General features: G+C 35.7%; 4 protein-coding genes across 4 annotated transcripts; 3 read left to right on the top strand and 1 right to left on the bottom strand. All coding sequences in view use genetic code 12, as the record gives it.

Moving 5' to 3' along the window:
* Positions 1–115: 115 nt before the first annotated feature.
* On the bottom strand, positions 116–2,170 carry RSC8 (Chromatin structure-remodeling complex protein rsc8; the record flags this gene model as incomplete). Its single annotated transcript, XM_001525651.1, has 1 exon — positions 116–2,170. One exon carries the CDS (start codon positions 2,168–2,170, stop codon positions 116–118), a length of 2,055 nt encoding a protein of 684 aa, XP_001525701.2.
* A 613-nt stretch (positions 2,171–2,783) lies between these two features.
* Positions 2,784–6,563, top strand: IRR1 (cohesin complex subunit; the record flags this gene model as incomplete). The annotated part of the gene is made up of 1 exon (XM_001525650.1): positions 2,784–6,563. One exon carries the CDS (start codon positions 2,784–2,786, stop codon positions 6,561–6,563), a length of 3,780 nt encoding a protein of 1,259 aa, XP_001525700.2.
* A 2,369-nt stretch (positions 6,564–8,932) lies between these two features.
* Positions 8,933–10,105, top strand: FTR1_2 (high-affinity iron permease; the record flags this gene model as incomplete). The annotated part of the gene is made up of 2 exons (XM_061119438.1): positions 8,933–8,941; positions 8,990–10,105. The coding sequence occupies 2 exons, from the start codon at positions 8,933–8,935 to the stop codon at positions 10,103–10,105; spliced, it is 1,125 nt and encodes a 374-aa protein (XP_060975421.1).
* A 2,056-nt stretch (positions 10,106–12,161) lies between these two features.
* FTR1_1 (high-affinity iron permease) lies at positions 12,162–13,352 on the top strand (the record flags this gene model as incomplete). The annotated part of the gene is made up of 1 exon (XM_001525648.1): positions 12,162–13,352. The coding sequence occupies one exon, from the start codon at positions 12,162–12,164 to the stop codon at positions 13,350–13,352; it is 1,191 nt and encodes a 396-aa protein (XP_001525698.2).
* Between the last annotated feature and the right edge of the window lie 94 nt (positions 13,353–13,446).

Below are 13,446 nucleotides of genomic sequence, written 5' to 3'. Positions count from 1 at the left end.
TTCAATACTTTATACTTTATACTTTAAACTTTATATTTGATAATGATAATGATACAAAAGTGCTACATGTTTTATTCAGTATATGTGTACTCTACACCTTTACCCCCGAGGAATTCTAACCTGACCAGAATTGGTACTCTTTTGGTTTTGTAAAGCTTAGAGGTAGGTTGTTAATTCCATTCTGTGTAGTGTTATCAGACGTAGTCGTTGTTCCTCCAGGTACGGTTTCTGATGATGATGCTGCTGCTGCAGCAGTCGAAGATGAGGGTGTTGCAGTATCTATTTCCATATCATCCAATGACTTCCCATTATTAGAATACACGTTTTGATCTCCAGATTCACTGATCTTCACTGGTTGCAATAAATCAGACAATACATCAGCCAAATCGGGGCGAGCTTGTTTAAGCTTACGTATTTTCTCATACTGTGCCCATCTGTTTAATAAGTTTTCTTTCCTTTCCTTGTTAAGTTGATTTTGTACAGCTAAAAGATCGGCTTGCAACTGGTCTACTCTAGCAAGTTTTAAGTTTACCTTTTCGACAGTTAGTTCGATAATTTGGTTGATGAGTCCAGTTTGCTCAAGAAGTGAATCTTTTTTGTTTTCTTCTGCATTTTGCTCAATAAGAGATTTTCCTTCATTTGTTTCCAACAACTTTTTAACGACATTGCCAACAAGATTTGACTTGCTGCTGCTGCCGCTGCTAGTACTATTATAATTATTATTATTGTTGTTGTTGTTGCTGCTGTTATCTTCAGTTTGCGCCACGTCGTAGTCATTCAAAACATCGCTTGGTTCTTGTTTGATCAACTTGGTCAAATACTTGTCTTCAATTGGCAACTGTAAAAATTTCTTTAAACACTGTTCTCTTGATTTTGTCCCTACATGTTCGCTGATTTTACTCCACTGATTATTCACATCGACATTGATACTGGCTCCAGCGGCTGATATTGGTTCATTAGTGCCAAACATTTCGATACCTTCGAGTAATAGCAATACCTCTTGCTCGGTCCATTCCTCGGACGATTGTAATTTCTTAAACTCTACAAAATCACTTGATGTAAAGTTCAGTGGGAATAAACCTTGTTCATAACATATAGAACAAAGTATGCTGGCATTATTGATGGTGGAGCTTGGATTATAGGTGTATGATTTGATTTTCAAATTATGATATCTGACCTCGGTAGCGTCTTTACCACATATACTGCATGCATATTGTACCATGTTGTTTGATTTGAAATCTAGCTTCTTTTCTCCTGTTGCATACACATTTCTTCTAACTTCCAAATTAAACTGAACCGGTGCTGTACTTGCTTCAGATTGTGATGAACCTGCTAATGGACTGTCTTGTTCTCTTTTTGCTTCGTTGCTTTGTTGCTGTGAGCCATTTTCAATAGCAGGAGTAGGTTGGACTTCCGATTTAACCTTTTCAGAATTGATGACCTTGGCATCTTCCGGAATATACGGCTTCAATCCATCTGGAGCATCTAATGTGATTTGGAAATGTCCAGTGTATTGTGGCCCAACAAGACTAGCCTTGGTTTTTGGGTCTATTTGGTAATTGATTAAGCCCCACTTTTCCAAGAATTGATGGACTCGGATAATATTTGTTACATCACCAGCCAAGTTTCTGCGAACAGAGGTTATAGTCAAGTACTCCTTGGGGTTTAGCCTAAATGTATTGACGAGGAAATCTCGAATGTATTTATAACTCTGTGGATTCTTGTAAACAGTTTCTTCAGTGAAGAAATCTGGGAATGATTTCTTTTCGAGCGGATGAATAGTGTTGATATCAAACCACTGGGAAAATGATGGGATAATGACATGGTTGCTTTGTTCGGCTAAGTATGTTTTTGCTCTTTGTTGAAACTCTTCTTTCAATTGTTCAGTGCTGATGACCGCTTCTGGCTTGATGTCATTTTGCCCTTGTCCATTTTCGTTTGCGTTTGCGTTTGCGTTTGCGTTTTCATTTTCATTTTCATTTTCGTTTGCACTTTCCTTTATGGTTAAAGACTCCTCTTTGCCTCCTTCTTTTTCATCGGTTGCTTCTTCTGTTGTTTTAGTATCAGTGATTTCTGTGTTAACTTCTGGTTTCGGTGTTGAACCCTGCACCTGAGTTTGTTCTTGCTCTGCTTCTATCCCTGTTGCGTTTACTGTGTTATTATCTGACATATTGAATGGCTTACTGGGACTATTCAATTACTTCTTTGCTGTGCAGATACTGATTGACAAAAGGCCGCTATCTTCCCTTGTACCTTGATTTTTCTTCAGGTTTTATATATATATATTTATATTTTTATATTTTTCTTGAATAAAAAAAAAATCAACTATGTTTTAGATTCAAGATGCTCTATTCTGGTTTGGCAGGAGCAGAATTTGTGTTCGTGTGTCTTAGATGTGTATTTGTCTATTTGTAAATATATGTGTGAAGGACATCTTTTTTCCAGTTCAATCTTGTCCACTGTTGTTTTTCTTTCGGGTTTTTTTTTTTTGTTTCTAGTTGCACTACCGTTACATCTGCACAGCTACCAAATGATTCTACATCTGACGCGTCTCAGTGTTTACAATTTTTTGGCAACCACCACAACAACAACCACCACGAATACTAACCGCAGCCAGATTTATATTCATATCCACCACACATCTGGAATCACTGGGTATATATAACACATGGTATCCTTTTTTTCAACCTAGATATACACAACTTTTTTACAAACAGTTTTCATTTCCTAATCAGATTATCTTACAGAATTTAAAAACCAATAAATAATAGAAAACGAAAGAAATGCCAGGAACTACACTGTCAAGAAGGCTGACTCGAGTTAATTCCAAGAAACGGATCTTATATCACGAATCGAGCGATGAAGATATTGAACAGCCCATGCATCAAGATAAGGAAAACGTTCCCGAACAACTAGAGAAGGATCAACTTGAAAATCAAACCAAAAGGCGAAAAGTTGGTGCTCCTGTTCAATCAACACCAGCAGACCAGCAAACACCAACTACCGAGTTGAGTTTGTCTATGGAGAAAAGTGACGACGAATTAGAACCAGATCAAAGTGGTAAAACTAATAAGAAGTCAAGCTCCAGACAGAAAGCAAAATCAAAATCGAAAACAAAAACAAAAACAAAAACAAGTGCTAAGCAAAAAATAAACAAGAAGAAATCTACAGCAGAACGTGAACTTGAGGATGATTGGCAAGAAAACTATTTATTCCAAGCGCTTACAAGTCCCGAAGTAAACGTGCCAGACTTGGCATTGGACTGGATAGATACATACGAAGAAGAAACGGCTGCTTCTGAAACCAACTCTACAGCGATGGCGGTATTAATTAACCTTATCTTACGGTCTTGTGGTTCCTTGCATTTGTTTCAGCCACACGATCTTGTGAATTTAGATAGTGCAAGTAGTACCGTTGAAGAAGCTACATTGGCCTTTACTACGCAGAAATCGCACAAGTTCCCATTTAAATTGGTACCGGTTTTCAAGAAAAATGTATTGGAGTTTTTTCGACAAGTAATTGAAATCAGTGATGAAAAAGGCTTGATACATGCAGTGCAGTTGATGACAAATAAAACTAGCAAAAATGACAAGAACAATACTACTACCGATGATAACAATAACAATGTTGTGTCTCGTTATATGAGCTATATAGTTACGTGGACATCCAAGTTGACAGAGTCATTTGCTAGACCATTGAGACTTACCAGTTCCGAAATTTCGTTGCATATCCTTGCACAGTTGTGCAATATCAAGAAATCCACTGAAGTGAATCTTGAACGATCTAAACGGCAATTGAACAGATTATCAAACAAGACATCAACAAAGTACAAAACTATTCAATCCACCATAGATGGCTATGAGACCCAACTCATGGCGATAACGGAATATTTCGACGACATTTACCATATTGTCATTTCTAAAAGATACAAAGATATTGATCCATTAATTCGTCTTGTGGTTATTCGAGGCTTGAGTGAAGCAATGAACATTTGTCCCACTTATTTTTGTCAAAGTTCATATCTTCGTTATTTTGGCTGGCTCCTCACTGATTCCAACAATCAGGTCCGCGTTGAAATTACAAAAGTGTTACTCAAATTGTACAAGAGTAAAGACTCGTTTGTGAGACAAGGATTAAGACTATTTTCTACAAAATTCCTGTCGCAGTTTGTTGCCATGTGTGAGATGGATACGGATGTACAAGTAAGGGCCAATTGTTGCGCAATATTGACTGAAATGATCAAGCATGGGCTCATTGATTCAACTTTAACTGAGAAAATATTGCAACTTTTTCCCTTTGGGTCTGATAAGACCAAGCTCAAGCTCAAGAACGAATTTGTTAAATTTATTCAAATTGCCAGTGAGACTGAGTTGGCCTCTAAAGTTGAAAGGAACCAATTATTGTTGGATGATTACAATGCTACATATGGAGAGGAAACCCAATTGCAAGATTTTCTTCCCATAAAGCTGGTGGTGCATACTGTGAAATCATTATACGTGCAGCCATTGGATGAAGTATTTGACTCGTCATTGTTTGCTTCCGATTATATAAGCCAGCTCGACTTGATTGTAAATTACATTTTACTAGACATTGATCTGGTCACAATCAAGGAGAAAAATTCTAGTGGGAAGGAGAATGGTGAAAAAGATGTTGGTAGTGTTGCTGTTGAAAATGCAGTGAATGAAGAGGATGTTAAGTGCCTCAAACTGTTGATTGAACTTGATGAGACTGAGAGAATGTGCTTGCTTAAGATGGTTTATGGTATTGTTAAGGTGTTTCTGGAAAGGAAACATAATAGCAAAGATGGGAGTGGCGATGAGGAAACGTCAACGACAATTACCAAGTTTGTTGAAGAGATGCCCAAACTACAAAACTTTTGTACAAAGTCGAATGAAAGGTTCAAAGTGTTTTTGAATATTTGGACCGAACTTATTGATCCCAAGAACAATGCCTTGTTCAACTACTATATACAGTTGGATAAGATCAATGAGTATGAGCAAGTGACCAAGAATATTATGCAGTATTACAAGAACTTTGATGTCATTGATGAGTTTTCGGCGTATTTTCAAAAATTATTTAGCCTGACGAGTGGCTTGACTAGTAATGTGCGAAATGAGGTTCAAGATTCCTTGCATGATCTTGTTGAAGGGGCTACTATTTTTATAAAGGGCGAATCATCGGGTGAGGATAAGAATGGGGGAGCTGATGGAAAAGAAAAAGAAGAAGAACAGGAGGAGGAAGAAACACTGGTAGAAAATGACATTTTGAAGCAGAAGCTGTTGATTACACAGATTAGGGACTTGTCTTTGGTTCTCAAGAAGATTAGGCAAATTGGCGATCATGTGAATATTGCCAATCTCGATAATATCTTTGATTTGCTATTTAATATCACTCACAAGCTTTTGGTCAAGTTGAATATGCAAGTGGTATTGGACCAATGGAAACACAATTTTCTTTTGCAGTTGCCCAAATTTCAAGAAGCAATGGTGAATGTGTATGAGTTTATTTTGGTGTTGGTGTCTTGGAAATTTGAAAGGTTAATTGATGTCCCGAGTGGTGAACAGGATCAGATTGAGATGGATTTGGAATTTGAGTGTTTTCCCGAGATTGTTGATTCCTTAATCAATTGTGTTAAAGTGTGTGGTAATGAGACCAAGTTGATGAGTTTCAAGTCGGTGATAATGATGAAGTATATTGATTTGGTGAGTTCGTTCAAGTTGTTTCATCTCAAGTATGAGAGCGTTAATAAATTCAAACATTTTAAAAAGTTTTTTAAGCTAAATAGGCAATTGACTCATATTGATGTTGTGTTCCAATATGATCATTTGTTGGAATTGTTTTTGATGAAGGAGGTGAATTTGGCGCATTTAACCAAGGTTGAGTTGGAAAGGAATGATGAAGAAGGGGTACATTACAAAGAGCATATTGTGGAGGATGCTGAAGAAATTGATGAAGCTAGTGTAAACTTGACCAATATTTTTTCAAATGACAATAATTTTGATTTGGATCCTGAGCTGGTTGCTGAGCTGGATTCGCAGTTGCAGGAGCATAGACGTCAAGCTAGAGAAAAGCAAATTGTTGAGGCAAGAGAGTTTCAAAGACGATGTGAGATTATGTGGAGATTAGAAAACGATTTTTGTGTTTATGTTGTTAAGATGATATCCTTGCTAAATTTGCAATTGGTGAAAAGCGAGGTTTATCAGAGGGTGAGATTGAATGCAGATAAGTTGGGAGATGTGTTTGCAGATATTATACGGCAAGAGGATGTCAAATTGGCAAATATGAAGAAGCAGTTGGAAGTTGAGGCAGCAACGAGAGCAGAGGCGGGTGTTGCTGGTGCAGTTGAATCCAATGTGGAAACTAATCTAGAAACTAATCTAGAAGCCAATGCTGCAGTAGTTGAAGAAGTAGATGAGATTGATGAGATTGAGAATTCCAATCCAGTATTATCGTTTGAGCAAAGTAAGAATGCACCATCATCATCATCATCATCATCATCGATGGAAGATGTTGATGAAATTGATGCCTCTTCAGATTTAGAATTGCAACTTGAAGAACTTTGATTAATATGTTTGAGAAACACTACCTTGACAAATTATTGTGACTTCATTTTTTTTTTTGTCATCAGCAGAGAAAAGGAAGATACGAATATAAAACTTGTTAATGGAGGGGGGGGTGCATACGTAAATAAAGTAAAAAAAGAAAAGAAAATGAAAGGGAGATGGAAAATGCTAATAGTAAATGTAATGGAACTATTTACTCTTCAGTGTAGTTATCTTTACTAAAAAATTAATATGAAAGGAGAGATGGCGCCATTCTCATAGCATAATTATTATGTGTATTGGTACATCTACATACATATTGACACACATATTGTATACCTCCTCTTTATCTTTCCAATCTCTTTAATTTATCTGTCTGTCTGTTTACTTACTTTCTCCCTGCCAAGACTTTTTTTTCAGGATTATTAACATTTTTTGTGTCTAAAAATATTCAAAAAAAAAAAGTATATAAAAAAAGTGTCTGTCTGTCTGTCCTGCGAATATTAATGAAAAAGAAAGCCAAGAAAAATCTGAAAAAACAGACATAGTTAAAAGGAAGACAATAATCCATTTCAATTGTACAAAGTCTTTTTTTTAAAGCCGAAGCACGGAGACAGGAAAAGTGACAGTGACAGTGAAAAATAAAAAAATGAAAAAATGAAAAAAAAAAACCAAGTTTTATTTGCAAAATTGAGAATTAAAGTGAATTGAACCAATTTACACCTTTTTGAGAGAGTAGTAACTTGTATTTCATTATAGCCTAACACGGCTGAACAACAAGAGATGATTAAGTCAAGCCTTACCCTTTTTTTTATTTTCTTACCTTTTCTTCTAACTCAAATTAAGCCTCGTTATTCAGGTCAAGACAAAGTATCGAAATAATCAGAGATGGTGGGCTTAAAAACAAATGTAGAGGCTTAAATTCATTCTTTCTTTTTGTTTTTTTCAAAACTTATTGCCTTTGTTTCATGCATCTGTTTCTTTTTGATAATTTTTTATTTATATTTATACTTATATTTCCTTTTTAGTTTTAACAATAACAACAACTATTGTTTGTATTACCAACATGTAGTTTCTATACAAGACAAAACATGGTGAGCCTTAGAAAAGGGCAAAACAGAAAAAAAAAGAGAGGAATAGAGTGGAATGGAGAGACGAATATAGAAGTGTTTTCACAACAACAACTTCACAATAGTGTAATTGGTTAAATGCCTGCAAACGGAAGGAGAAGTCAAACGATGATTGGCTGCATTTTTTAAATTTGGTTTGTAAATTTTATTTTTTTATTTATTTTCTTCAAACCTGCTTCTGCTTCCACTTATACAGATAATTTTATTGGTTCTTTTATCTGATTGATCAAATCTCTTTCAGTGACTTCTAGAGAAACTTTGCCCTTAAAAAAAGAATGTCATATCCCAAATTATCCAATCAGCATCAAGAGATTCTTTAGTAAAGGATTTTGGCTTGTATTAACAAATTTTTTTAGTTTGTCCTTCTTTTTTTTTATGGACTTTCTCGTATTCTTGAATATGAAAAATAATTTAATTTAAAATTTAAATACATTTAAAAATTTAAATTAAATTTTTTTTTTTTATCTGATCAATCAACAACAACACCAATTAGCAGACAGACAGACAGACAAATAAATGCATAATCTAACAGACAGACACTAAATAACACCAACTGCATCTCTATTGTTGTTGTATATTGAAAACTACAAAATGAGAAATTAAAGAGTGGAAACAAAGAGTGAACAAGAACAAGAACTAGAATTAGAAACACCAACTCTTTGCACCTCTTTCTAATGTATGCATCATTGACTACCTTAACCCAATACTACACTCCTTTGTCTCCGTCTACCTATCCCTAAATTACCCATTCATTACCCAATTGTTTGAATAAGTAGAGAGAGAAGAATAGAAAAAAAAAAATTTTATCTATATAAACCAAAGAGAAGTTCTCATATCCCAAACTTCCTCCCTCTTCTTCCTCTTTTTCCTCTTTTTTCCCAAATAATTCCTAAGCAAGACACTTGATTTTGAGAGCCAACTTCCAAACTTCTTACCAAATTCCCTACCTCCTCCCCCCCTCCGTTCTTCCTTCAAAGTTTATCCTCACTCCATCAGACACCAGACATTGGACGCCAGACACTAACAAGTTCACTATCAAACTCACTACAATATACAGATACGAGTAGAGAAGAACATAAAAAATATTAACCCTGTCAGACACTGCTAAGAATATTTCTATAAATTTATTTTTTATTTTTTTATTTTCTTGCTTTTCAGACACTGTTTCTTTTTAAAAAATAAAAAATAAAATATTATTCTCACTAATAATAACTCAATCCTTTCTATTTTTTCAATTTTGCAGCCCTTTTAATTTAAACAATGGTTAACGTCTTCAACGTTCAAATCTTCTTTATTGTCTTTAGAGAATCCCTTGAGGCTGTCATTGTCGTTTCGGTGCTTCTTGCCTTTTTGAAACAAGGTCTCGGAAGCTCCACTGAAGACCCAAAGGTTTACAAAAAATTAAAACGACAAGTCTGGCTAGGAGCAATACTAGGGGTCATTATATGTCTTATCATTGGTTGCGCCTTTATCGGTGCATTTTACGGTTTGGGTAATGACATTTGGTCCAAATCAGAAGACTTATGGGAAGGTATCTTTTGTATCATTGCCACAGTATTGATCTCCTTGATGGGTATCCCCATGTTGAGAATCAACAAAATGAAGGAAAAATGGAGAGTCAAGTTGGCCCAGGCATTGGTCAAACAACCAGACTCCAAAAAGGACAGATTCAAAATTGGCCAATTCACAAAGAGGTACGCATTATTCATCTTGCCATTTATCACCTGTCTTAGAGAAGGCTTGGAAGCAGTGGTGTTTGTTGGTGGTGTGGGCTTAAACCAACCAGCAACAAGTTTCCCCATCCCCGTGATTGTCGGATTGATTGCGGGTATTGCCGTTGGTACCTTGTTATACTACTTTGGCTCAAGTTTATCAATGCAAATCTTTTTGATCATTTCCACCGGAATCTTGTACTTGATCGCCGCTGGTTTGTTCTCACGTGGTATCTGGTACTTTGAAACATACAAATACAACCAAGCAACCGGTGGTGACGCTTCAGAAAACGGAAGTGGTCCTGGAACTTACGATGTCGCCAAGTCAGTCTGGCACGTCAACTGCTGCAACCCAGAAACCGATAACGGTTGGGATATCTTTAACGCTTTGCTCGGATGGCAAAACTCAGCCACCTACGGCTCAGTCATTTCATACAATATCTACTGGTTGGCAGTAATTGCCGTATTGATGTTGATGCTCTTTGAAGAAAAACACGGCCACTTGCCATTCTTGAAGGGAGTTACCTTGAGATCATTAAACCCAATGTACCACATCAAAAACAAAAAGAAACACGAATTATCTGAAGAGGAAAAGAGCAAATTGTTTGCCCAAGTTAGACAACAAAGATTTGCTGAACAACAAAGCGACGACAATGTTGTACACGAAATTGATGAAACCGCTTCAAACAAATTGGTAGACTCTGAAAAAGCAAGTCACTAAATCAACAAGAAGAAGAGAAAGGGAAAAGAAAGGGAAAACTGGAAATAATTAGAATTAACTACTAAACAAAAACAAATCGCACACACACACACATATATATATATATAAATATATATATGAAGGACTTTTGTCTTTCTTTTTTTTTGTTTGTTTGTTTGGTTGGTATTCTAATTACAAATGGTTTATTTCTTTTGAATCCTTTCATCTTTTTCAACAAGTCACTAATGTGTTCATACTAGATGTTCTTTCTTCAGGTTTTCCTATTTGTTTTTGTAATTCTTTTTTTTTCATTACCATAATTTGGGGAGGAAGTGAAAAAAAAAGGGAAAGGGGTTTATGGGGTTATAAATTCTTCTTTACTGTTTTCATTATCTGTCTTTTTGTCATTTTCATCTTTTTTTATTCTTTTATTTCGTGGCACCGAGTTTCAAGACTAATCCTGTTTATATGTTTTGAATTGTTTCTCAATTGTTGTTGTTTATTTTATTTTTTTACCTTTATTTTTTACTTTTATGTTTGCAAGAAATAACTTGCAGTTTTTAATACACATTTTTTACGGGCTAACAACAAACTCAACTGTTTCTCATACATATACCTATACATATAGGTATATGTATATGTATATAATTACATATATGCACCTCAGATCTAACCACGTAAAGCCATTTTACTGGTTGTTTTTTTTTATTGTTTTATGTGGCTGGGTAAGAGGCTTGGAAATGAGGCTTGGAATCACTTTTTACGACGCTACCTGGTTCCGGATCACAAATTGATATATCATGGTGCTGTGCGCGAGCGCTGTTGTGCTGTGCGCGAATGAGCTGTGCTTGGCTTCAGATGCCAAGCATTGTGGAGCCAGAACCCTGTTCTAATTATAAACTACTCGTCCCTTCGCACCTACGGGAATGTTATGCCAAATTTGTCTTGGCCAATCAAAAATTAAAGAAAGAGGATGTTGTGTCTTTATTTTTTCCAAAAAAAAAAAAAAATAACAAATAACAAATGACAAATAACAAATGACAAAGGTCAGTTTCAGTTCAAATGAAAACCACGGTTCCATCATCTTTTACAGATGAAAACTATAACAAGCATGGAGAAATAGTTGCAAATTATATCTCGATCCAGATCACGTCACATCACAAATCTGCATCTACCAACTAAATGATGTCTGCATTATCTAGCATTCTATTCATAAAGAGCAGTATCCTCACTTTGACTTGAAAAAATATTCACAATCACCATATACAAGACCCATTTCTAATTTGGCATAAAATCATTGCAATCCTACATGTCCTTGCATTGCACTATTTGTTTCTTTGTTTTTTTTCTTTTTCTTTTTCTTTTTGGTGCTAAAGACCATATAGAGGGAATGGCTAAAAACATTACCGCGTATAGCCCCATTAGCCCTCAAGCCAAACTAAATTCAACTTACATACTATTAAACTTATTACTAAACTGATTACCAAATATAAAACCAAATATTATTATTTGACCAAGATATTTATACATATATATCAGCTCATTATTGAATTTTTTACAAAAAAGAAAAGGAAAAGGAATATACAATACAAGAACAGATGATAGAGAAAGAATAAAACAAAAACAATATACACTCGAGCCAGTACTCCACTGCATTCACCTAACACCACTTTCAAGAAAATAAGTTATGAATTGTTTCTTTTTTCTTTTTTTGCAAAACAACCATTTTTCCTTTTATTGTTTTTTGTTCTATTCAAGCTGACTTCATTCTAATGCCATTTCTTTATCCAATTATTATAATTTTCCCTGATTTCTTTTTTTCTTTTTTTTTTTTTTCCATGAAATTATTGTTGAAAGCAGTTTGAGTCCACTTTTCCCGAGGACTTATAAAAATGCGGCACAATTCCTTAAATTGAGTAAAATTTTCCCACTCTGATGGAAAAGAACTAAACAAAAAAAAATAAAAGAAGGACTCTAGATATATATATATATACATAATTAAACAAAAAAAAAGAAACACTTTACTTGACACATACCAGGATAGAATCAGAGTGTTGTTGACAATCTTTTCATCACCATGGTCAATGTATTTAATGTTCAGATCTTCTTTGTCGTATTTCGAGAGGCACTAGAAGCAGTCATTGTCGTTTCCGTGCTTCTTGCATTCTTGAAACAAGGCTTGGGCGATGGTCAAACGGACTCGGCAGTCTATAAAAAATTGCGAAACCAGATTTGGATTGGTGCAGGGTGTGGTATACTAATATGTCTTATTATTGGTGGAGCATTCATTGGCGCCTTTTATGGTTTGGGCAAAGACGTTTGGGGTAAATCTGAAGATTTGTGGGAAGGTATATTTTGTCTTATTGCTACAGTGTTGATTTCAATTATGGGTATTCCAATGTTGAGAATCAACAAGATGCAAGAGAAATGGAGAGTTAAGTTGGCCCAGGCAATTGTTAAGGAACCTAAACTGGTTAAAAAGGGTTGGTTGGCAAGATTTGATTTGGCAAGATTCACCAAGCGTAACGCATTATTCATCTTGCCATTTATCACTTGTCTTAGAGAAGGTTTGGAGGCAGTGGTGTTTGTTGGTGGTGTTGGTATCAACCAACCAGCCTCATCGTTCCCACTTCCAGTCATTTGCGGCTTGATTGCGGGTGCCGTGGTTGGTGTGTTGCTCTACTATTTCGGTTCCAATATGTCGATGCAAATCTTTTTGATCATCTCCACGTGTATATTATACTTGATTGCAGCAGGTTTGTTCTCACGTGGTGTTTGGTTCATTGAGGCGCACCAATACAATGTTCGTACTGGTGGCGATGCGGCTGAAAATGGCAATGGACCAGGAACTTATGATATCGCCAAGTCAGTTTGGCATGTGAATTGTTGCAATCCATTAACCGATAATGGTTGGGATATATTCAATGCCATTCTCGGGTGGCAAAACTCAGCCACCTACGGCTCAGTCATTTCTTACAATGTTTACTGGATTGCAGTGATGATTACAATTGGACTCATGTTGTACGAGGAGAAGCATGGCCATTTGCCATTCTTGAAGAATGTCACCTTGAGATCTTTGAACCCAATGTACCATATCAAAGGTAAAAAGAAGAATGAGTTGAGCGAAGAGGAAAAGCAAGCATTGTTTAAACAAATTAAACAACACAAGTTTGCAAACCAAGCAGAGGAGGAAGAAGAAGAAGAAACAGGTGATGGTCAAACTGATGATCTTGCCTCGAGTAAATTGATGGAATCTGTTGAAAAGTAAAGACTTGATATATTTGTACTCTCACGCACACACACGCACACCCACGCACACGCGCACACACACACACACACATGCACTTATATATATATATTTA

Source organism: Lodderomyces elongisporus, chromosome 3, assembly GCF_030384665.1.
Source record: "Lodderomyces elongisporus chromosome 3, complete sequence".
Classification (NCBI taxonomy): domain Eukaryota; kingdom Fungi; phylum Ascomycota; class Pichiomycetes; order Serinales; family Debaryomycetaceae; genus Lodderomyces; species Lodderomyces elongisporus.
This window is presented reverse-complemented; position numbering and strand designations above follow the sequence as displayed.